We start from the raw sequence: 20664 nt of genomic DNA, 5'->3' as shown, positions 1-20664 counted from the left end.
GGGAGACGAATTGGGCTTAACTCTCTTCTCGCCGCGCCTGCGGCTCCGCCTCCGGCCACGAAAGACTGGCGCGCCGGTGCGCCTCGTCGTGTAATTTGCCTGTCATTTGCATGAATGGCTTACTCGCCCCAACTCTTTCCGCGCTCCTCCTTTGCTTCATCTCCACCCCTACACGGCCCCGGAGACGCCCAGCCGAGCCCCACAAAAGGACTGGGAGGCGACTTTGCTGTCTTGGTTTATTGCCCCTCATTAGTCAGCGGGAGTCAGGGCCCAGGCTGGAGCTGCCCGGCTCAGCCAGCGGGTCTATACAGTGTGTGCAGGGGTGCCGTTCGCCCCCTCCGGGGAAATGCGCGATCGGGAATGTCTCCAAGTCAAGGAAAAGTCGGCCCCTGCTCCTGAGGGGTCGGGTAGGGTGGGGCCATGCTGCTGGGCCAGTGGGTCCCGTCCCGCAGCACAGCGGTCAGACGTCAAGAGAGGAGGCTGGTGACAGAGAGGGGGTTCGAGAGGGCGTGGCGGGCGCCAGCCCCGAGCCCCCAGCGCCCAGCACTCGCCACTGGAAGATGCTGGCGTCCTTGCCGCCCAGCGAGATGAGGTGCGAGTCATCGTGAGTGAACCGGACGCTGGTCACGTGGCTGCCGTGGCCACCGTACACGAGGCTGGGCGCCTGGGTTGGGGGGAAGGTGGAGTTGCAGAAGCTGCGGAGCCCCGGCCCGGCCGCCCCACCCCCCAAGGCCCCAGGAGGCCTCACCTTGGCGCGCGCGCAAGGGTACTGGAAGAGGTGCACTTTGCAGAAGTCGTCGGCCACAGCCACCACGCGTTCATTGTGGGAGCGACACAGGGAGTTGATGTCGGTGCCATCCGAGCCGTCTGGCCACACGCCTAACAAGCGGCTGGTCTCAGTCCGGCCTCCTCCCCGCCTCCACCCACAGCCCAGAGCTTCACCGTTTCCGGCGCTCGGGCAGCCGGGGCCACCCACCGGCCACGTTCCAGGCAATCCTTCCCAGGGAGGGCCGAGGGCCGGAGGGGCCTCCTGGGCTGGATCTGCCGGTTTCTTGACGCCAAGCATCCCAGGCCCAGGGCAGGCTCCACCTTGTCCCTCCATCCCTCCCCGCGGAGTCCACACCCCTGGACCCCTGCTCACCGTAGACATGGAAGCCCAGCACGCAGGTGTAGGTGGCCCACTCGCGGTCTCGGCTCTCATAGCGATTCCTCAGCAGCTTGCAGCCTCCGGCCACGTCCCCTGGGGAGAGGGAGCCCACCCAGCTCAGCTCCCTCCCAGCCCTGAGTAGGGAAGATGCTGGGAATGCAGCTTGCAGCCTCCAGCCTCATCCCCCAGGGAGAGGGAGCCCACCCGGCTCAGTCCTGCCCTGCCCATGGTGGGGAAGATGCCAAGTAGGCCAAGCTGGAAAGACTGACTCCAAGCTGTGGCGTGTGATCTGGTCACCACAGTGGCCCTCAACCCAGCCCCATGTGCTTCCTGAGTCCTCCCTTAAGTTCCCCTAAGAGCTTCGCATCAGTTCCTCCTCCCTAGACAAGACGATCCCTCCACACCTGCCCTGACAAACTTTTCCAAAACAATCTTTTCGTAGTGTATTTTCAACTCCCTCAAATCCTGTGGGAATGAGACATGGTGTATAACTGTATGTGGGTTTTTTGTGTTTTTTTTTCAAAATCACAAAATTTCTCCTCTGTGTATAAGTCCCACTCCAACCCCTCCCACCTCCCCACCTGACAGCCCCTCCTCCTGAGCTCCCCACATATTCTCCTTCATCCCCTCCCAACCAGGAGCCTACACACATACATACACACACACACACAGAACCCACCCCAATTACCCTCTCCCCATGCCCACCCTATTGCCACTCACAGTAAAGGATCTCATAGTCCCCAGAATTGGACATGATGAAGTTCCCATCCTTGGACCAGTCAAGGTGAGTGATAAAGCTGGAGTGACCCTGGGAGCAAGGGTCAAGAAACTAAAAAGGGAGCCCCCATTTCCCATCCCCCAACAGCCCTTAGTGCATTGGACCCTTTGAGGACTTTTACCTGCCCTGGCAATGCCCCACCCTTCACCGCAGCTTTCTTACCACACAGCGGCCAAAGCGGCTGGACTTGGCACCATCACTGGAAACGCTATAGATGTAGATCATGTTGTCATGGGAACCAATGGCCAGGTACATCCCATCTACAAAGACAGTCACTCAGAGAAGGAAGGACCAGGGACAGTTCTGGGTCCAGGGTGGGGGTGGCTCCCACCTGGGCTGTACCGAACCACTGAGAGCTGTTCATTGCCATCGGTGACGTCAGACACCATCTCTCTGGTCTCTGTATCCAAAACCAGCCACCTGGAAGGGAGGGGGCCGGAAAGCAGGTGTGAAGATACCTGTCCTTTGCAGCACGTTGAAAAGCTGGAGAGACTGAACACCCACGGAAAAGCTATGAGGTAGACAGGTCCCCACTGCAGCCTTATGCTGGGGAATGCGAGGGGGCTAAGGGCAGATAAAAGCTGAGGGGTTTCTGATGCCATCTGAGAAAGGAATATGGGGTGGACTACAAGTGCCTTATGGAGTCTGTAAACCTGTCCCTTTTCTATGTTAGTTTCCCCTATGCCCCTCCCATCTCCGCTGCTTCTCTATCCTGGCTGCCACCTCCTCCACTCCCAGGCTTGGTGGGGAGAGTGGTTGGGGGAGGGTTGATGGCGGTTGCCACAGGAGAGCAGGGGAAGCCTGGGCTGCAGGGAGAAGCACCAGGAACAGGAAGGTGCAGTCGGGGCTCCTGGGCAGGCAGTAGTCACGCTCCTTCACACACACACATACACACACCCCATTACCAGAACCCTTCCCATACCTCCTGCTTTCCCCTGGCTCCCTCTCACCTCCCTGTGTTCAGTCCTACAGCCACCACTGCCCCACTGGGGTGGAAGTCAGCACAGAGACCAGTCTCCTGGGAGGGGACAGAAGGTGAATTCAAGAAAATTCCTTTCTAGTGAGGAAACCAAGAAGTCAGACACCTTGTCATCTTGGTAATGTTAAAGCTGCCTCCTCCCAAGGAGGAGACAGGAAGAACAGGGACAGCAGACCCAGGGTTCAGGCAGCATGTCACTAGAGCCTAAACAGGAGGTGATATTCAAAGTATTTAACAACCAGAACTGAGGCTCCCAGCTGGGTGGGAGATTAACCATCAGCTGCTGGATCAAGGACCGGGGTGGGGGTGGGGTGGGGTGGGGGTGCTGGAGGCATCAGCACAGAAGAATGAACGTTTTAGTAGCCATACCAGCACAAAGTGGCTGCCTCTGATAAGCAGAAGGAAAGAGAACATCGGGGAAGTAGTGGTGGCCACAGGAGTCACGGTGGGTGTGGCACCAGCGACCCAGAGACAGGGGGCTCTACCTTGAGGTCGATGCTCCAGGCCAGCGCATGGCTCTCCCCATCCCACAGGCACAGCTGCCTGTCGTGGCCGCAGGTGAGGAAGCGGTTCTGGAAGGGGTGCGTGCACAGCCCCCAGAGCTCGTCTGTGTGGCCCTGCAGCAGAGCACCAGCCATCACCTCTGCCCTTCCCCAACAGCTCTTCCCTCTCTCCCCCCAACAGCCCTTGGCCCCCCAACCTGGATCACAGGGGAGAAGCCCTGGGCCAGATCTCCTCTCAGCAATGCATTCTTCGTGGTTCCCACCAGCAGCTCAGAGCCCAGCCCCTCCGCAATGGCCCGCACAGCCCCAAAGTGTTCAGGAATCTGCAGAGTGGTAGCAGAAAGTCAGGGGCCCGCCCAGACTGGTGGGGCTCAGCGAGTTGCATGTCATCCCACAAAGTGAAAAGTCACTGGTTCGATTCCTGGTCAGGGCTCATGCCTGGGTTGTGGGTCAAGTCCTCAGCTGGGGGCATGCGAGAAACAACCATAGATATCTCTCTCATACATCAACCTTTCTTTCCCTCTCTTTCTCCCTCCCTTCCCCTCTCTCTAAAAATAAATAAATATTTTTTAAAAGAGAAAGTTAGGGTCCCACTGGCCATTCCTCTTCCCCCTCCCTTGCTCAACCCCCTCCCAGCCCTCACCTCAGCCTCCTGGAGGGCCACCAAACCGGGCCCCCACTGTACCAGCCGGCGGTCCCGCCCGCCACCACTCAGCACAGTCCCGTCCCGCCGGAGACACAGGGCAAAGATGGAACCTTCATGAGCATGGGCCTGGGCCACAATCCCATACGTCTCTGTTGGTAAAGTCCCGGGTAGGTCAGACTCTTGGGGTGCATGCAGGGAAGTGGGGAACAGGAGCAGTCTAGGCAATCACAATAGAGTAAAAGCTCCCAGCTGTTGAGTGCCTACTGATTACCATCTCTGATCCTTGGCTATTATTCCTCCCAGTTTACAAACCACACAACTGAGACTCAAAGAAGTGAGATAACTTCCTCAAGGCCAACAATTAGTGGCAGCACTGGGATTTGAACTCAGGATCTGGTAGACCCCAAAGCCCCAGCCCTTTATCTCTGCCATGCTGCCCCCTACCATTTTAGATAAGCCCACAAGAACTATCAACTCCCACGGACCCCCTAGGGTGCTAGACTTCCCAGATGCCACCCCCAGCCACATACCTTTGGCCCCGCCCCTGCCTGGGGTCTTGGAATCTGAGAGGCTCCGCCCCCAGGTGAGAATGTGCCCCTCTGAGTCCCCAGTGAGAATGTCTCCATCCGGAAGGAACACAAAGCAAGGGATAAACTTGGGTTTCTTGTATTTCTAGGGAAGAGGGGAAGTCAAAGGGAAGGGCAAAGACCAAAAGTCACAGGACAGTGGGAGTAGGGTAGCATTAGGGTCAACAGTCCTCACACCAATACTTTCATCTCCCCTCTGCCCTCCCACCACCACCCCGCAGCCATCCACACTCACCCCAAAGACACCCTGTTTCCGGGTAAGGGTCCCATTGCCAGGAACCCCTACTCCACCACTCCAGTTCCAGAAGTGGACGTGGGATTTCCCGCTGGTGACAATGCAGCTGCTGTCACGAGGGCTGAAGCCAACGGCCAGGACTGAGTCATTTGTGCTCTGAAGGGACGATAAGAAGAGATTCAGCCTCCCCGAGCCCTGAGTGCCCTCACTCCACTGACTCTCTTCATTTGCATCCTGACAGCCGGTCTGAAGAAGTCCAGAAACCCCAGGGCACCATTCCTCCCTCCCAGACCCTGGTCCCCTAAGAGCACCACTGCTAGTCACTCATGATTAGTCACTCAGTTGCCTGACATCCTCTCCTGGGAGGTCAGGACTGCTGCAGTCGTCATTGCACAACCTCAGAGAGGCTGGAAGGCAGGCCCCAGGTAACCCCGCCAGAAAGGAAGTAAATGTATGGGTAAGTCTGGACTCTCTGCACCCCACGACTGCCACCGCCCACCCCCATGCCCTGCAGGCCGCTGGGCTCCTCACCTTGATCTCGGCCAGCTTTATGCCCCGACTGCAGTCCCACACAGAAAGCATGTGCTCGTTGGAATCATCCACCACACAAAGAAAAGCACCCTGATCCTGGGGATGGGGACAGATTGGAGGGGCTGAGTGAGGACCAGAGGTCTGGGAGTTCATGGTCATTAAGCAAGGGATGCCATCACAGGTTGCAAGGGAAGAAGTGGACCCATGTCTCTTTCTCAGAAGAAGAGGCTGGGCGGGGCTCAGGAGGGCCAGTCTGAGGCTTCCTAGTGATGTGCAAGCGGGGGGCTCCTGGATAAGAAAGATGGGGGTCTAGAGGCTTGGGAGCCAGCTCACCACAATGGAGAAGGCCAAGGCCCCCACACCACGCTCGAAGGCCCCGAGACCAATCTCCTGCAGCTTCAGCAGTGTCTCGGAGTCCCAGACATGAACCACGGGCTGCAAGGGCTGGAGCGAGAGACGGGGTCAGGGGTGGGAAGGAAGACTGGGCTGGAATTTCATCCTGCCTGCCTGCGTTTGGTTTTGGCCCTACCTTTCCATCCTTATCCACTCCAGCTGTCTGTCCCGAGGCTACACGAACACCATCGGGGTGAACGGCCAGGCTAAGTGGGGGAGAAGACACTCTGAGGAAGGGGTGGCTCTCTCAGGACCACCCAGGACACCTCTATGCCTGCAGAGCAGCAAGGCAGCTCCTCTCTCCTGCTCCTCTGCACCCGCCCAGCCCTCCTTCCTGCCAAGCCCATGGACCCCAGGCCCCAGGCCCCTCACCATCGAACGCAGTCCGTGTGCCCCCGGTAATGTCTCTGGCCGCCACCTCCAGGACCCCCTGGGCCGCCCCCAGGCCGATACAGCACCACCACACAGGCGATAAAGTAGACCACCTCCCCAGAACGCAGCACAAACAGATTAGAGCGGGAGTCACGACCCCTGTACCCATAGCTGGAGCAGGGATCATGGTCAAGGAAAGGGTCAGATCAAGGGCAGGATGAGGAAGAGGGGAGGACAGAGCTGCTGGCTGTCAGGGTCACTGGCGGAGGATGGCAAGGAAGGATTCAGAGGTCCCTGTCCCTGCAGACGCAGGGAGAAACCGCAAAGGGGCGGGGGAGGCATCCCAAGATGGGAAAATTGGTTCCCGTGGGCCCGGAGGGGCAGGATACACCCAGTCAAGGCTGAGGGTCTCCGGGGGTGGGCCGCTGGGCAGCTCCTCAAGGCTGCGGATGCCGGATGGGATGTACATGGTAATTGGGCGGCCGCGAAGGAACATCTTCACTGAGATGCCTTCTACAGAGAAAAGGGGGGGTGTAAACCACCACCCTGCAGCCTCCCTCCAGGAAAGCCAGAGCAGAACCCTACCCACCAGGCCTCACAGGTCCCCCCAAAGTAGATCCTGGGGCTCTAGCCCAAATCCTAACTCTCTCATCCAGATTCTTCCAGACGCTCTGTACTTACCCAAATTGTAATTGCTCCTCCGAGATCCAGGACCCCCAGGGCTGGAGAGGGGGTCTTTCCCCCCACGGCTGTTGGGAGGAGAAAAAAGCTTAGGGATTGGGGTCAGGTCCTAAAATCTAAATGTGGAGGGGCAGAGCACAAGCAGGTGACCACAGTCACCTCTGCAGGCTTCAGTTTGCACTCTGGGCGTTTAGGGCCCTAGAGCAGATGGGGATTTTCAGCTCCGTTTGAGAAATAAGAGGACTGAGGCTCAAGGGGCTGAGCGCATGGGCAGTGCGGGCAGGCAGGGAGAAGCCCTCTCCTCCAGGCCACCAGGTCTCTGGCTAGGGACCTTTCCATCTCCCCATCTACAAAATGGGACAAAAGTGACTCCGGAAGGTGCACCCGCCCTGCCTTTCAGGGATCTGAGAGGTAAGCAAGAAAGCCCTTATCTCTCAAGAAGAATGTGACAGCATTCCAGAGATCTCCGTCATCACATAATAATAAGATGGTAATATCTCTCCAGAGAATAAAGGAGAGATCGAGGATAGGGCTAGAATGAACACTCAGATGTCCCGGGGCCTGTACATACTCTGAGGCAACTATACTCAGCCACTAGGGTTTCCCTTTGCTTGCTAAAAGGCAAGTCTGGTAGGGGGGAGAAAGGGGAAGGGGCTAGTCAAGAAACTAGTATAAATGACCCATGGACATGAACAACAGGGCAGGCATTGACTGGGGGGGTGCTGGGACAGGGGAGAGCAAAAGGGGGTGGGGAATGGGACAACTGTAATAGAACAACAATTTTTTAAAGGTTTTTAATAAATATAAAAATAAAGTCTGGTAAGTTGGGGAAGGATAGGGGGAACTGAAACTCTGAAAACAGCCATCCACGAAAATCATGGAAGCTTTTGGAAAAGCCTCTTCTTGGAAAGGGTAGGGGAATTAAGTCAGGAAGAGTTGAGTTCGAATTCTGCCTCTAGCTGTGTGACCCCAGGCAAATGACTTACCCTCTCTGAGCCTGCTTCCTCACCTGGACAATGAACAGCATGAGACCACCTACCCCCCAAGGATGTCGTGGGACTGAATGAGATGGAGGAGGTCGAGGATTTAGCACAGTGCCGGGTACACAGCAGGCGCCCCAGGAGTGCTTGTTCCTTTCTTCCTGTTGGGCAATGAGGTCCCCCCACCCCACCGAGGGAAGCGAGTGAGGGATGAGGAAAGTCAAGAGCCTGAGCCTGGGGTGGGGCGGGTTGGGGGAGCCTCGCCCACCTCTCTGTGCTCCCTGACCGCAATAACAGGTTGGCCGAGGAAGCTGCCTTCCGGGAGAGTTTCTGCCGAGGCCGCTCGGAAGGCGATGAGGAGGAATTTCTGCGTGCCCTGGTAGGAGCACAGCGAGCAGGGAAGGTCACTGCCTCCAATCGTGCTCCGCAGTCCTCCCACCCCTCCCAGCCTCCGCCACAGGCCACTCACGTGTCCGCGCGCTGGGGGGGCTGTACAAGCCTGAGAATGCCCGGGGACCCGGTGCCCCCAGGCGAGCCAGTGCCGCTGCTGCTGCTGCCCCCTCCTTCCGACTGGGTCCCACTGGGCTCTTCGCTGCCCCCCTGAGGGGCTGGGGGCCCATTGCTCAGGCCGGGGGTGCCAGGGGATGGCTCCATCTCCAGCTCTGCCTCCGTCTGGGTGCCTCGGCTCACCAAGGGGGGGCCACGCGAGGGCGGCAGTCCTGGTGGGGCTGCGGGGCTGCTGAGGAGACGGTGAATCAACCTGCTGCCCTCTGCGGCCCCGGAACGAGGGGGAAGAGGACGTGACAACATGCAAACCTGTCCCTTGTAGGAGCTGTCCTGCCAGAGTCCTGCAGGGAGGCGGGGGCCGCCTGCAGCCGAAGCAGGCGGAGGGCCTCGGCCAGGGCCGCCTTAACCAGCTCCATCTCCTTCTCCTGCACCTGAAGCCGCCGGCTCAGGGACTGCAGGGCCTCCTGGGCAGGGCCCTCGCCTGGGAAAGGGGCAAGAAGCGCTCAGAACGTACCACCACGCGGGGAAAGGGTTGAGGCGATTCCTCCTGCCCCCAACTTTGCATCTGCCCCGGGCTTGAGGCTTGCTCGAGGGGAGGAGGCGGGTGGTAGAGGATCGAGGGCCTCCTTCTGGCAGGACAGGCGAGGAAGCTGGCAAAGCTCCTTTCCTGCTGCCGCCGACCCAGCCTCCGCAAAGACAGGGTGTACCGTGGAGTACCGGGGGCGGGGTGGGGTGGGTGGGGGAGGATGGAGTGCTGCCGAGGAACGTGGGAACCGCGGCGGGAGGGACGGCAGGGCCCACTCCAGCGCGCGCTCAGGGCTCACGGGAGAGCGGGGACACTGAGCAGGCAGCACGGGGACAGAGCGCGGCAGAGAAGAGCAGTCACAGGATTCGGAGGAGCAGGAAAAGAAGTCTAGAATGACAGAAAAGGGCATCAGTGGAGACAGAGCCCTAGTGAGGGCCCCAGGGTAACAGTGGGGAGCAGAAGTGAAAAGACTGGAAATGCCATCAGAAGAAGCTCCGAGTAACATAGGAGACAGGGAGACATCGAGGTGCCCGAGGAACGTGGGGTGGGGGTGGAGGTAGGGTGACGTTGGGTAAGTCCGAGATGGCAGTAGCAGGACCCAAGTAACCAGGGAGAGCGACCTGAGGAACAGCGGAGGATGCTCAGAGCCCACGGGGCCGAGGAGCACGCGGGGACGCCACTAGACGGCCGTCGGGCACCAGCAGCGCCGGACGGACCAGCCAGGCGCTCCGGGAAGGGGCACGCCGCCCGCCCCGCCCCGTACTCACCGGGCCCCCCGGCCCCGTCCATCCGGCCCCCCGGCTTGCTCGGAGCGGCGGCGGGGGAGGAGGCGTCTAAGCCGCGGGGACCATGGCCAGGGAGAGGGGAAGGGGAAGCACCCCGGGGCACGCGCCCAAAGGTGCCGTGCCAACCCCCGGGGGCGCTGTCGGGCTCGGGGAAAGGTCCTGGAGGGGGCGGGGGACGCAGTCTCCGGGGCCCGCCGGGGCCTCGGGCTCTCCCGGGGCCGCTCTCGGCTCCCGGGGGTGGGGTAGCGGGGCCGTCCCGGGCCCCAGCGCCTCAGCACAAACAGGCGCCGGACGCGGAGCAGCCAGGAAGCGCGGGAGGGGGGGCGGGACAAGGGGGGGCCGGGCAGCCTGGTAACCCCTCCCTGTCCGGGCCCTGCGGCTCAGTGCGGGGCGGGGCCAACCCGCTGACCCCCTGGCCCTACGGCCTCCGCCCTCCGGGCCCTTCCGGGATGGCCGACCCCGGACTCCCTGGGGACACCCCAGCAAGTGTGGGCCTTGAGGTCTCCATCCCCCCAGCCCCTAGCCCCTGGGGCAAAGCCGACGAGCCCCTCCCCTCTTCCGGGAGGGGCCCGGGGGCGGGGCTTTTCCTAAGGGGCAAGGCCGTGACATCCTGAATTGGGGCAGGCGGGGGATAGAGCGGCGGGTTATTACACTGGGGTGGGAGGGTTCCCAAGGTATTGGGGTCAGGGTGGCATTAGCCCAGCTCAAGCCAGGCTCGGCTGACTCAGCGTCCTGCCCCGTCCCTGACTACTCCGCTCTTCCCTGGGCAGAGATGGGAGATGGCACCCGTGCTGCCCCTGGTGCTGCCCCTCCAGCCCAGAATCCGTCTGGCGCAGGGGCTCTGGCTCCTCTCCTGGCTACTGGCCCTGGCTGGTGGCCTCACTCTCCTGTGTAGTGGGCACCTCCTGATCCAGCTGTGGCACCTTCGCACTTTCTTGGCTCCCTCCTGCCCCTTCACTGCCCTGCCCCAGGTGGCCCTGGCAGCCGGTGCAGTGGCTCTGGGCACAGGGCTGGGGGGCGCAGGAGCCAGCAGGGCCAGTCTGGATGCAGCTCAGTACCCTCCCTGGCGAAGGGTCCTGGGCCCGCTGCTGGTGGCTGGTACCGCTGGAGGCGGAGGGCTCCTGGTCCTTGCCCTGGCACTAGCCTTGGCTTTACCTGGGAGTCTGGATACAGGGCTGCAGGAAGGCCTGCAGGCTGCCATGGCTCACTACAAGGACACAGAGGTGCCAGGACGCTGTCACGCCAAACGGCTGATGGATGAGCTGCAGCTGAGGCACCACTGCTGTGGGCGCCACGGGCACAAGGATTGGTTTGGGGTCCAGTGGGTCAGCAGCCGTTACCTGGATCCCAATGACCAGGACGTAGTTGAGTGAGTGACTTGCTTCTCCCCTCTTCCCCCTTCCTCCCCCTCCTGTATCCCTTAAAACCCCACCTCAACCAAACAGGCAGTGAATAGAGCTCTGCCACTCCTTAGCTCTGTGTCCCAGGACATGTTACCAAACTCCTCTGGGTTCCTTACTCACCTGCAGCGTGGAGATAATAATAGCTGCTGTGAAGACAAATGAATTGTGCATGTGTGGCCCATAGTAAAGCAGTCGGTAAATGTCTTACTCTCATTTTCCCCTTATCAACTCCTGTGCCCCAAAGCTTCCCTCCCAAGGCCTATATCCCCAGACACTGTAACACCCTGCCCCTCCCTTTGCAGCCGGATCCAGAGCAATGTGGAAGGCCTGTATCTGATTGATGGAGTCCCTTTTTCCTGCTGCAACCCCTACTCACCCAGGCCTTGCCTGCAAACCCGGCTCTCGGACCCCCATGCCCACCCTCTCTTCAATCCCCGTCAGCCCAACCTAAACCTCTGGGCCCAAGGATGCCATGCGGTGCTGCTGGGGCACCTGCAGGGGTTGGCGAGCACTCTGGGCAGCATGCTGGCTGTCACCTTCCTGCTGCAGGTGAGTCAGCAAAGTGTGGGGAGGCCTCTCTCCATCTGGGCCTCCTCAGTGCCTCCAGCCCTGGGGCTCCTGGAAGCGCTGACCCTCACCGACCTCTTTCCCTTTTCTTTCCCCAGACTCTGGTGCTTCTGGGCCTGCGGTACCTGCAAACAGCACTGGAGGGGCTTGGAGGAGTCATCAGTGGGGAAGGAGAGACTCAGGGCTACCTCTTTACTGGAGAGCTGAGAGCCATGCTGAAAACAGCCTGGCTGCAGGGAGGGGTTACCCACAGGTTAGTGCCTGAGAAGGCCCCTCCGGAAGAGGCACCTCCTACAGCAGATTTACCTGAGGCCTAGCGGCCTGCAGCTTGGAACAGCAATTGGGAAAGATAGGGGAAGGCGGTGGACAAGACTGGAAACCTCACAACTCAGGTGGAGAAGAGGGTGGTCCCTGGGATTCGAGGGTTTAAGAATAATCAGTGAGCTGGACTGGGTAGGAGAAAAACTAGGGGTCCTAGGGTTTGCCCTGTGGCTAGAACCACCCGGAAATAGACAGAAACCAGGGTGACGGGAAAGTGACTGGGAAGGACTGGAGACTGCCTCTGGCGCAGACTCAATAAAGCTTTTGGACTGAAGCCACTGACCTTTCTCTTCAAGGGGGTGGGGGCCCTGAGAGAATTGATTTCTGCCTGAGACAGAAGCCAGGGCGTCCAGGTTTTGACCCTGGTAAGAATCAGAATGCAAGAACCAGACTTGCGAAATGAAAAACTATCAGAGGCACCTCCAGGTTGAAATTTTTTATTCTGGAGGTAGGAGGGGATTAGCATGCTCAGGTGGGGAGGGTCCAGCCCAGCTCCTCCAGCCCCCCAGTGCATGCCCAGCCCCAATAAGTTACCCAGTTACTCAGCTGCCCCCCCTTCCTGAGTCTGTCTGTCCTGCTCCACCCTAGACAGGGCTGACCAGGCTCAATACAAGGGCTGCTTGTCCCCAGCTTGTGGGCAGTGCCACATGGCAGGGTGAGGGAGGGGGAAAGCAGTTGGGCCACGCCCTAGGGCTGCAATGGCAGAGGGACCGAGCCACCCTGGCTCTGAGGGGTCAGGACTTGGAAAACCACATCCTGGGCAGGCCAGGGGCCCCGTCCCACAGGTCTGTGCCTGGTGAAGGTGGTCGTTGGGGTGGGTATCCATCACACCTCCACGGCTGGGTCTGAGCCTCGGCCCTGCCGCTGTAGCTGCTCCTCCTGCTTCATCTTGGGCTTCTCTGTCCGAGTATGCCACACCAGAACCTGTCCCAGGAGGGCTTCTATTAGAGCCAGGCCTGGCCACAGCCAGGCCTCCGGGACCCTCAGTGCCAACCGCATTCTCCAGCCCCTCTCACACACAGTATTGGCTGCGAAGTATAAGGAGCAGGCTGGAGGGAAGCCTCTGTGACCCTAAAGTGGGGCCATAACTCCCAACCTCTCTGTGCCACACAGGTGCCCAGGACTCTGGCTCCCAGCTTCCCCTTCCAAAGAGTAAGCAAGGTTATAGCTGAGTTCCGGAGGGTCCCTCCTGGTTCACACACCTGTCCTTTGATCCTCCTCCCCAGGGCCTCATTCCACTTCTCCCATCCCCTGTCCACCCCAGAGCTACGTGACCCACCTCCATCCCCTTACCCGAGTGCAGTTGGCAGCCCGTGGCTCTAGGTCCTTGGGATCCACGAGGTGGCTCAGGAGACTGCTTTCCAGGTGGCCCCGGGGAGCAGTTGCATCAAACTGGGCATTGGGCTTAGCCAACAGCAAGGGCAAGGCGACCGCAAATCCCGCCATATCCATTGGGAAGGGCCGGTTGGGCTCCCACGCCGTGTGGAAGCCCACAACCCGGCCATCCTGTACCCGAGGGCCCTCGAATCGTAGGCCGCCCACCAGCCCCACAGGCCACACTGAGACACCACGGGTCCAGCGCATCTAACAGAGGCCAGGAGACAAGAAAAAGACAGGGGGTGGCCCAGGGGAAGGGGAGCAGTAGGAAGGACCACATGGGTCACTCTCCTCCATGTTCCCCCTTCTCACCCAACAGCCTAGAGCAACAGTGGTAACCAAGGCGACAGAGGATGCTGGGCCACCCTCTTTCCCAGTCCTATCCCAGTGCTCACCTCCTCAAAGAGCTCCCGGCTATAGGTGTTGTCATCATCCGCAAAGTACACGACTCCCCGGGTCCCTGGGGGGGGTGGGTCCTTCTCTCCCCCCACGGCGCCCCGTCCACTCCGGAGCCAGTCTAGAGCCCTGTTCCGTTGCTCTACACCGCGGGGTCGAACCCAGCCTGGCTCGCCCTCCCGGAGCCGCTGGGCCTTGGGAGTAAGGACCGCCAGGTGTGTGAAGAGGAGGCCAGAGGCAGCCAGCAGCCCCGAGACCAATGGGGTAGGGCCCTCAGCATCCTCCACCAGCAGCCAATGCAGCCGGGGCACCAGACTCAGGGTCTGGGACAGCCGCACCAGCTCTGCCTTCTGCACCAACCTGCGGGGGGGGGGTGGTGGGGGGTAGATGCAGAAGGGAAAAGGGGTGGACACCACCTGCCCACTCCAGCCAGCAGACATAGCTTCTTCTGAACCACTTTTAGCATCCCCATGGCCTTTCCCCAACCAATACCCCACATCCCTTTCTCGCCTGTCAATTTCACACTGACACTCACTTGCTCTGTTCTTTCGATCACGCCTGTCACCCACCTCAACCTCAACTCTGTGGGAGACTGTAAGTGAAGGGTACAGACTTTGGAATCAGACAGATCTGCATCTGAATGCTGGGTTTCTAATTAGGTGAGGCATCTGGGGAAAATGGCTCACTCTCCCCAAGTCTCAGTTTCCTTGGCTGCAAAATGGGAATAACAGTGCTCTGCAGCAATGGTGTTTTAAAGTGAAATAAGATAATGATTTTCTAAAACACCAGAACAGCCCCGGCCCGTATGGTTCAGTGGATTGAGTGCTGGCCTGTGGACCAAAAGGTTGCTGGTTTGAATCGCAGTCAGGGCACATGCCTGGGTTGCAGGCCAGGTCCCCAGTTGGGGGTGGCGCAGGAGGCAACCGATCCGTGTATCTCTCACACACTGATGTTTCTCTCTCTCTCTCTCTCCCTCCTTTCCCCTCTCTCTAAAAATAAATAAGGAAAATCTTTAAAATAAAATACAATAAATAAAACATCAGTAGGACCAAGTTCTTTTCCTTCTGTGCTTGGATTTCTAGGTAGAAGAATTTAAAGGAGCTTCTTGACTAATTCCTCTCCAGGGGAGGAAGATTTGAGTTTAGACAAATCTAAGAGATGTGTGGCCCCGTCTCTCCGAGGCTTCTTTATCGTTCAGACCGGCCTGCCTGCCACAGGCTCAGTGGTGTGTGTGTGTGGAGGGGGAGAGGGTCCGGAGAGGCTTGTGCCTGGATGGCTCAGCCACCTGATTCCAGGGAGCAATTAGCAGGCCCTTTGGCTGCAGATCCAAAACCACAGTTCCCCACTTGGTTTTTATATGAGCAATAAGGCTGCATTGTAATGTAGAAAGAAAAATGTAAAAAGAAAAAGTAAAGCACTTAGCACAGCACCTGGTAAGACTAAACACGTTGTAAATAATTGCTAGCGTAACTTTTTTGAGACCCTGGTGTATGACTATAAGTCATATCTATCAAGTTAGATAGATGTTCTCAAACTTTCGCACCAAAGGATCCTTAAGGAGAGAGAATGAACTCATTGGCAAGCTCCAAGTTTCCTTGAAACTTTATTGTTCTATCTTAAAACTTCTCAGGAATTTTGTATTCTACTTCCTAGCACACCCCTGTCTCTTTTACTGGAAAATAACCATTTTCCCCCACAAATCTTTGAGTAAAGATGTGGCTCGTTTATCCTGTCATTTGGCATGCCCTAGTTTGAGGAACATCCCCCGGCCCAATGCCACCCCCAAATCCTCCACATCAACCCCAACCCCTTGGTCCATGCAAGCCTCTTGGGTGCACCAAAACCCATACCTGGCATAGGTAGGGGTAACAACATAGATAGTAGGCAGGGCCTCAGGCTCAGGGGGCTGGGCAGGGGCAGGGACTGGACGATGGAGGTCAGCTTGCAGCTGGGAGATCCTCAGATCCTTCTGCCGAAGCTGCTCTGCTGCTGCCCGCAAGGGAGGGAGGCAGTCACATGGCTGGCCTGGTCCCAGGAAGCAGGGATGGGGCAGAGAACCACAGCATGTTCAGCATCGCAAAGGGCCATAGTCCCCCTTCCCTCTAGCCAGGGCAGGAATCCCCTGACCGCTTCTCTAACAGCCTTTTCTACATCTCTGGTGGTGGGGCACTCACTGTCTCAGTCAGCAGCCCTTCTCCAACTTTAATCAATTCCATCTGTTATCATTTTCATTTGGACATTGAGCTGATTATCTGCCTCCATCCTTTCTACAGGTTGGTTCTAATTTTGCCTTCTGGAGCCCCAAAGAACAAGCCTATCTCCCTAAAACAAGACAGTCTTTCAAATACCTGAGGATCATGCAGTGGCCCTGTCTGGAAATCCCTGCATGAGAGGCAGAGTTCAGCCCGTTCCCTTGGCTGTATGACCAAAGACTCATTAAACTGATCAATTCCATTATTGGATAAATATTTATTGAGGGCTCCTCCTGGGGATGCATCAGGGAGCAAAGTAGTTATGATCCCTGCTCTGGTGGAGCTTTCACTTCAGTGGAGGAGGCAGCCCCTCAGCAAAGAAAGCAAAGAGCAGCATTACAAATTGCGATACGGGCCAAGAAGGAAGCCAACCGCACAGAGAATCAAAGAGAATCCAGAAAAAGCAGCGTTACTCTAGATAAGCTGGTCAGGGAAGGCCTCTCTGAGGCGGTGACATCTGAGCTGAGACTGAAGGATGAGAAGGAGGCACCGCAGGCGGAGGGGGCAGGCTAAGAGCCCGAGAGGGCATTGAGCGTGCTGCGGTTCTCTGGAAACTGTCATGAAGCCGGGCGGCCGGGCAGAGCGAGCGAGAGGGTTGGGAAATGGGGTTAGGGAGGCCGACGGCGGCAGGATCGTGCGGGGCCCTGCACGCCCGGCGGAGGAGTCTGGATTTCACCCGAGGTGCGTCCTAGCGAGGGCAGTGTGCCCGGCAGCCGCAGAGGACTGTCCCAGGGCCGAGCCGGAAGAATTGTGTCTGCACCGCGGTTCATCCCCAGGGCGGGAAGCACGGCGGCGGGCGCCCGAGGGCAGGCCCGCCGCACCCCCGCCCCGCCCCGCTCACCGAGCTGCACCAGCGCGTAGAGGAGGCCGGCGATCGACACCAGGAAGTAGACGAGAAACACGTTCTTCAGCTTCAGCTTCATGGTCGTGCCGCCGCCGGCGTCCAGGCAGGCGGGGGCCCGCGGGGACAAGGGGTCCCCGCCCCCTCCCCCCCGGACAGCCTGCAGGCCCCGCCCCTGCAGCGGCCCCGCCCCGCGTCCCGCCTTCCCCTCGCTTTTCTAGACCAGCTCCCGGGAGCTGGGGCTGGCGAGCCCGCCGGGCCAACGTGCAGTCACTCTGCAACGCCCCCACTCCCCGGTTAATTTCCGGTCCCATCGCCTAGTTCTGGGAACCTCGGGAGTGGGTGACGTCATATCCGGTGTGTCCAGCGTGCGGGGCCGACAGTCGGAACCCTGGTGGGAACAGGTGAGAGCGACTTTGAGACCGGCCCCTTGAACTCCCGTCCCTGTGCCCAGGTTTTCTCCTTATATTCATTCATCCATCCATCAGTCACAGCAACCAAAACTAGCTCAGTAAATACTTGTCACATGAATGAATGAAATCTAGGGCCTGTCATGTGCCAGGCCTGGGTTCTAGGTCTGTCACTTGTAATCCCCACTATAATCCTAGGGGATAGATGGTATTGTCCTGTTTTATGCATAAGTGACTAAGGTTGACAAAAGTTAGGTAATTGCTATTGTGCGATTTTCTACCTCCCTTCTCGACTGACTCCAGGTATCCTCTGACACACATTTCTCAGATGACAATGGGGGCTGGGGAGCGATGGGGTGCCAAGGCACTGGGCTATCTACCAGGGAATTGATTGGTGTATTTCCTGCCCTGGCCCAGTGGCTCAGTTGGGTAGAGCATCCTTCCCCATGCCCTGAGATTGTGGGTTTGATCCCTGGTCAGGGCATATACGAAAATCAACCAGTGAATGAGTAAATAAGTAGAACAACAAATCAACGTTTCTCTCTCTAATCAATAACGTTTTTTTTTTCTTAAAGAAAAGAAATACTTCCTGAGCTGAGGAATTCCATGGACACATCCGCTAATTCCTGAGATGAAGCCGGGTTTGCTACCACAAAATATGCCTTTTTGAGATATTATTTTAAGCTGGTTATTGTTTTAACTTTAAACAAAATTTTATTACACAAAGGTCACATAATTGGATATTTCTGTACTTCATACACAGGTATTCTTACTCTTGACAGAAAAGCCCTTCTTTAAAAAAAGAAAAAAGATCTTATTTATTTTTAGAGAGACAGGGAGGGAGAAAGAGAGGAAGAGAAATATTTATGTGAGAGAAAAACATCAATCAGCTGCCTCTTGCCCGCCACCCCCCCCAACCGGGGACCGTCCTGCAATCCAGACGTGTGCCCAGACCAGGAATCCAAACTGCGACCTTACACTTTGTGGGACACCACCAACCAACTGAGCCAGAAAAGCTGCTTCTTCACTCCTCATGGGGTGATGGCAAGCACTAAAGTCCTGATTTTAACACAATAGTAGTAAAAATGCCTCAGTGATTTAAGTTTAGAGCAGTACATTGGTACATGGCTCTTGCACTTAGTTATCAGGAATGTACAAATGTATTTTTATTCAAAAACACAGAATAGCTTATCTATAGGCATGGACAATGACAGCAGTGAACCATGGTTTGTTGTCAACTAAAACCAGTAACTGATGGATATAGTGATTTTCTTAAACATCAGCCAGTCTTTTCTTTAGTCATTTCCTTCAACTGACTTCTCTGAAGTTATAGATGAGGAGCAAGCAGAGCGCTGAGCTTCCTCACACAGCTGTCATTAATAATGGTACAGCACGATTCTAGGACTAAAACATGCCGCCTCCCAGAAAAGAGGGGAAAAAATGCCACCCCATTCCCCCCATCCCGCCCATTCCAGGGTCTTTCTCTTTGGGAATCTCTGTGACTACACCTGCTGTTGTTAACAGAGAGGCCACTCCAGCAGCATCCCATTAAACAGTCCTCACAAACTTGGTTGGATCGATTCCTTTTTACACCACATTCACAAAATCTCCAAGCATAGCCTCATAACCAACTTCTGAGGAACTTTGCATGATTTTCTCAACAATCCTTTCACACTTTGCATTCTTACCAATGACCACTGCAGAAAATTTGAGTGCTTTTAAAAATAATTTCTATACCAATGTTTTCACCTTCATTCACTGGACTTAAGTTCAAGGCTGGACTGCACCAAAGCAGGGCACAACCCCCTCCCAGAACAATGGCTTCCTTTACAGCAGCTTGTGTAGCACTGAGGACATCTGTTACTCTGCCTTTCTTTTCCTTCACTTCAACCTCACTTGTCCCACCAAATTTCGGCACAGCTGCTCCATCTGAGAGTTTTGCTAGACATTTACTTAGTTTTTCCTTTTTGTATTCACTGGTTCTGATATCTAACTGCTCCATAATTTTTTTTTTTTTTTAAATAGAGCGGAAGAGGGGGGAGAAAAACATCAATATAAGAAACATCGATCAGTTGCCTTTTCATACATGCCCTAACTGGGGATTGAAACTACAACCCAGTCATGTGTCCCGACCAGGAATCAAACCCACCACCTTTCAGTACATGGGACAATGCTCCAACCAGCCAAGTCACACCGGTCAGGGCTCCAGGATTTCTCGAATACCTTTTTTCAATTGGAGCTACCCGGCAAAGTCTCTAAGCTGTTTTGTATTTTTAAAAGACTTTATTTATTTTTAGAGAGGGGAAGGGGGGCGGAAAGAGAGGGAGAGAAACATCAGTGTGTGGTTGTCGCTCCTGTGTCCACAACTGTGGACCTGGCGCCCAACCCAGGCATGTGCCCTGCCTGGGAACTGAACCAGTGACCCTTTGGTTCTCATACCCACGCTCAATCCACTGAGCCACACCAGGGTAGGGCTAAGCTGGTTATTTTTAAGAACCTGCATTCCTGGTGTATCAGAAGGACACTCTAACCAGCTGAGCTACCCAGCTAGGGCTCTAAGTTGGTCATTTTCAAGAAGTGACTCAAGAAGAGGCTTTTATCCCCAACCTCATCCTCTACCTGCCTAAAGGAATTCAGGTATATATATAAAAAAACTGTTTAAAGAAAGGAAACTCACCTTAGCATCATAAAAACTAAGTGTGGCAGGCAGGGAGATATCTAGCAAGTCTGTTAGAACCCACTCTGTGTTCTTTTGTTTCTGGGTGGCCAGGCAAGAATTTGTTTACCAAATGTTTGTTCTTTCTCCATCTACCTGTGACTTGCCTACATTCCCTTTGAAGATCGACCCTTGCCTCTCTCCTTAGTCCAGAATGACATATAAACCTTAAATGGCTGATTTGTCCTCTGGTCCCCTATTCTTAGGGAACCTCATGTACACATAACATAAATTTGGTTATTTCCTCCTACTAATTTCACTCAATTATTAGACCAGTCAGAAATTAGAAAAGGAAAATTATTTTTCCTCCCCAGACTCCTTATTAGGTACAAGTCATCCTAAGCAGTCTTCCTTCAAAAAAATTTTTTTGAAAAATCTCAAGATTTGTGGTCAGTCTACAAAACACAAGGAAAAAAAAAACTTTCCTATCACTAAAACTGTGGGAAATTTTTTAAAATGCTGCTTGCTAAAATAAAGAGAAGCAGCCTTTAATGCAAGACCATCTTCACCATATAGCTTTTTCTATTCAAGTGTGACCCCATTAGCTCTGGTCACCACCATTAACCAGGTCTACTAAAATCTTGTCAATGTAAACCTGTAGGGAATTTCTCAAGTTCATTTGAGCAAAACTGAAGACATTGGAACAAATCCTCAAATGCTCTGGAGGCTGGCAGTTTTGCCGCTTATTTTATACATTAGAATCAAAGGCGTAAGGTAGGTGGATGCAATTC

General features: G+C 56.3%; 3 protein-coding genes across 6 annotated transcripts; 1 reads left to right on the top strand and 2 right to left on the bottom strand.

Annotated features, from left to right (window-relative positions):
• Positions 1-219: 219 nt before the first annotated feature.
• On the bottom strand, positions 220-9846 carry EML3 (EMAP like 3). Of its 2 annotated transcripts, none has more exons than XM_090260323.1 (22): positions 9633-9846; positions 8649-8820; positions 8302-8571; positions 8101-8208; positions 6853-6920; positions 6561-6684; positions 6172-6342; positions 5936-6005; positions 5740-5850; positions 5407-5502; positions 4876-5031; positions 4584-4725; positions 4051-4202; positions 3605-3730; positions 3390-3521; positions 2876-2943; positions 2257-2345; positions 2088-2185; positions 1868-1955; positions 1142-1240; positions 749-879; positions 220-664 (listed from the first exon to the last, which is right to left on the bottom strand). In XM_090260323.1, the coding sequence occupies exons 1-22, from the start codon at positions 9652-9654 to the stop codon at positions 461-463; spliced, it is 2697 nt and encodes an 898-aa protein (XP_090116449.1). In that variant the 5' UTR covers positions 9655-9846; the 3' UTR covers positions 220-460. The 2 variants fall into 2 exon arrangements, with proteins under 2 accessions (XP_090116449.1, XP_090116458.1); XM_090260332.1 differs by having other exon boundaries at positions 8302-8568.
• Positions 9847-10010: 164 nt separating this feature from the next.
• ROM1 (retinal outer segment membrane protein 1) lies at positions 10011-12215 on the top strand. Of its 2 annotated transcripts, none has more exons than XM_090267464.1 (3): positions 10011-11019; positions 11356-11602; positions 11719-12215. In XM_090267464.1, exons 1-3 carry the CDS (start codon positions 10430-10432, stop codon positions 11935-11937), a joined length of 1056 nt encoding a protein of 351 aa, XP_090123590.1. In that variant the 5' UTR covers positions 10011-10429; the 3' UTR covers positions 11938-12215. The 2 variants fall into 2 exon arrangements, with proteins under 2 accessions (XP_090123590.1, XP_090123592.1); XM_090267466.1 differs by having other exon boundaries at positions 11299-11602.
• A 149-nt stretch (positions 12216-12364) lies between these two features.
• Positions 12365-16973, bottom strand: B3GAT3 (beta-1,3-glucuronyltransferase 3). Of its 2 annotated transcripts, none has more exons than XM_090260353.1 (5): positions 16808-16973; positions 15565-15700; positions 13714-14074; positions 13235-13525; positions 12365-12865 (listed from the first exon to the last, which is right to left on the bottom strand). In XM_090260353.1, the coding sequence occupies exons 1-5, from the start codon at positions 16887-16889 to the stop codon at positions 12767-12769; spliced, it is 969 nt and encodes a 322-aa protein (XP_090116479.1). In that variant the 5' UTR covers positions 16890-16973; the 3' UTR covers positions 12365-12766. The 2 variants fall into 2 exon arrangements, with proteins under 2 accessions (XP_090116479.1, XP_090116488.1); XM_090260362.1 differs by having other exon boundaries at positions 15565-15739; positions 16808-16972.
• Positions 16974-20664: the final 3691 nt, after the last annotated feature.

Source organism: Furipterus horrens, unplaced genomic scaffold, assembly GCF_987537825.1.
Source record: "Furipterus horrens unplaced genomic scaffold, mFurHor1.1.pri manual_scaffold_2, whole genome shotgun sequence".
Lineage (NCBI taxonomy): Eukaryota > Metazoa > Chordata > Mammalia > Chiroptera > Furipteridae > Furipterus > Furipterus horrens.
Note: the sequence above shows the minus strand (reverse complement) of the source record. Positions and strands in the feature narration are given on the sequence as shown.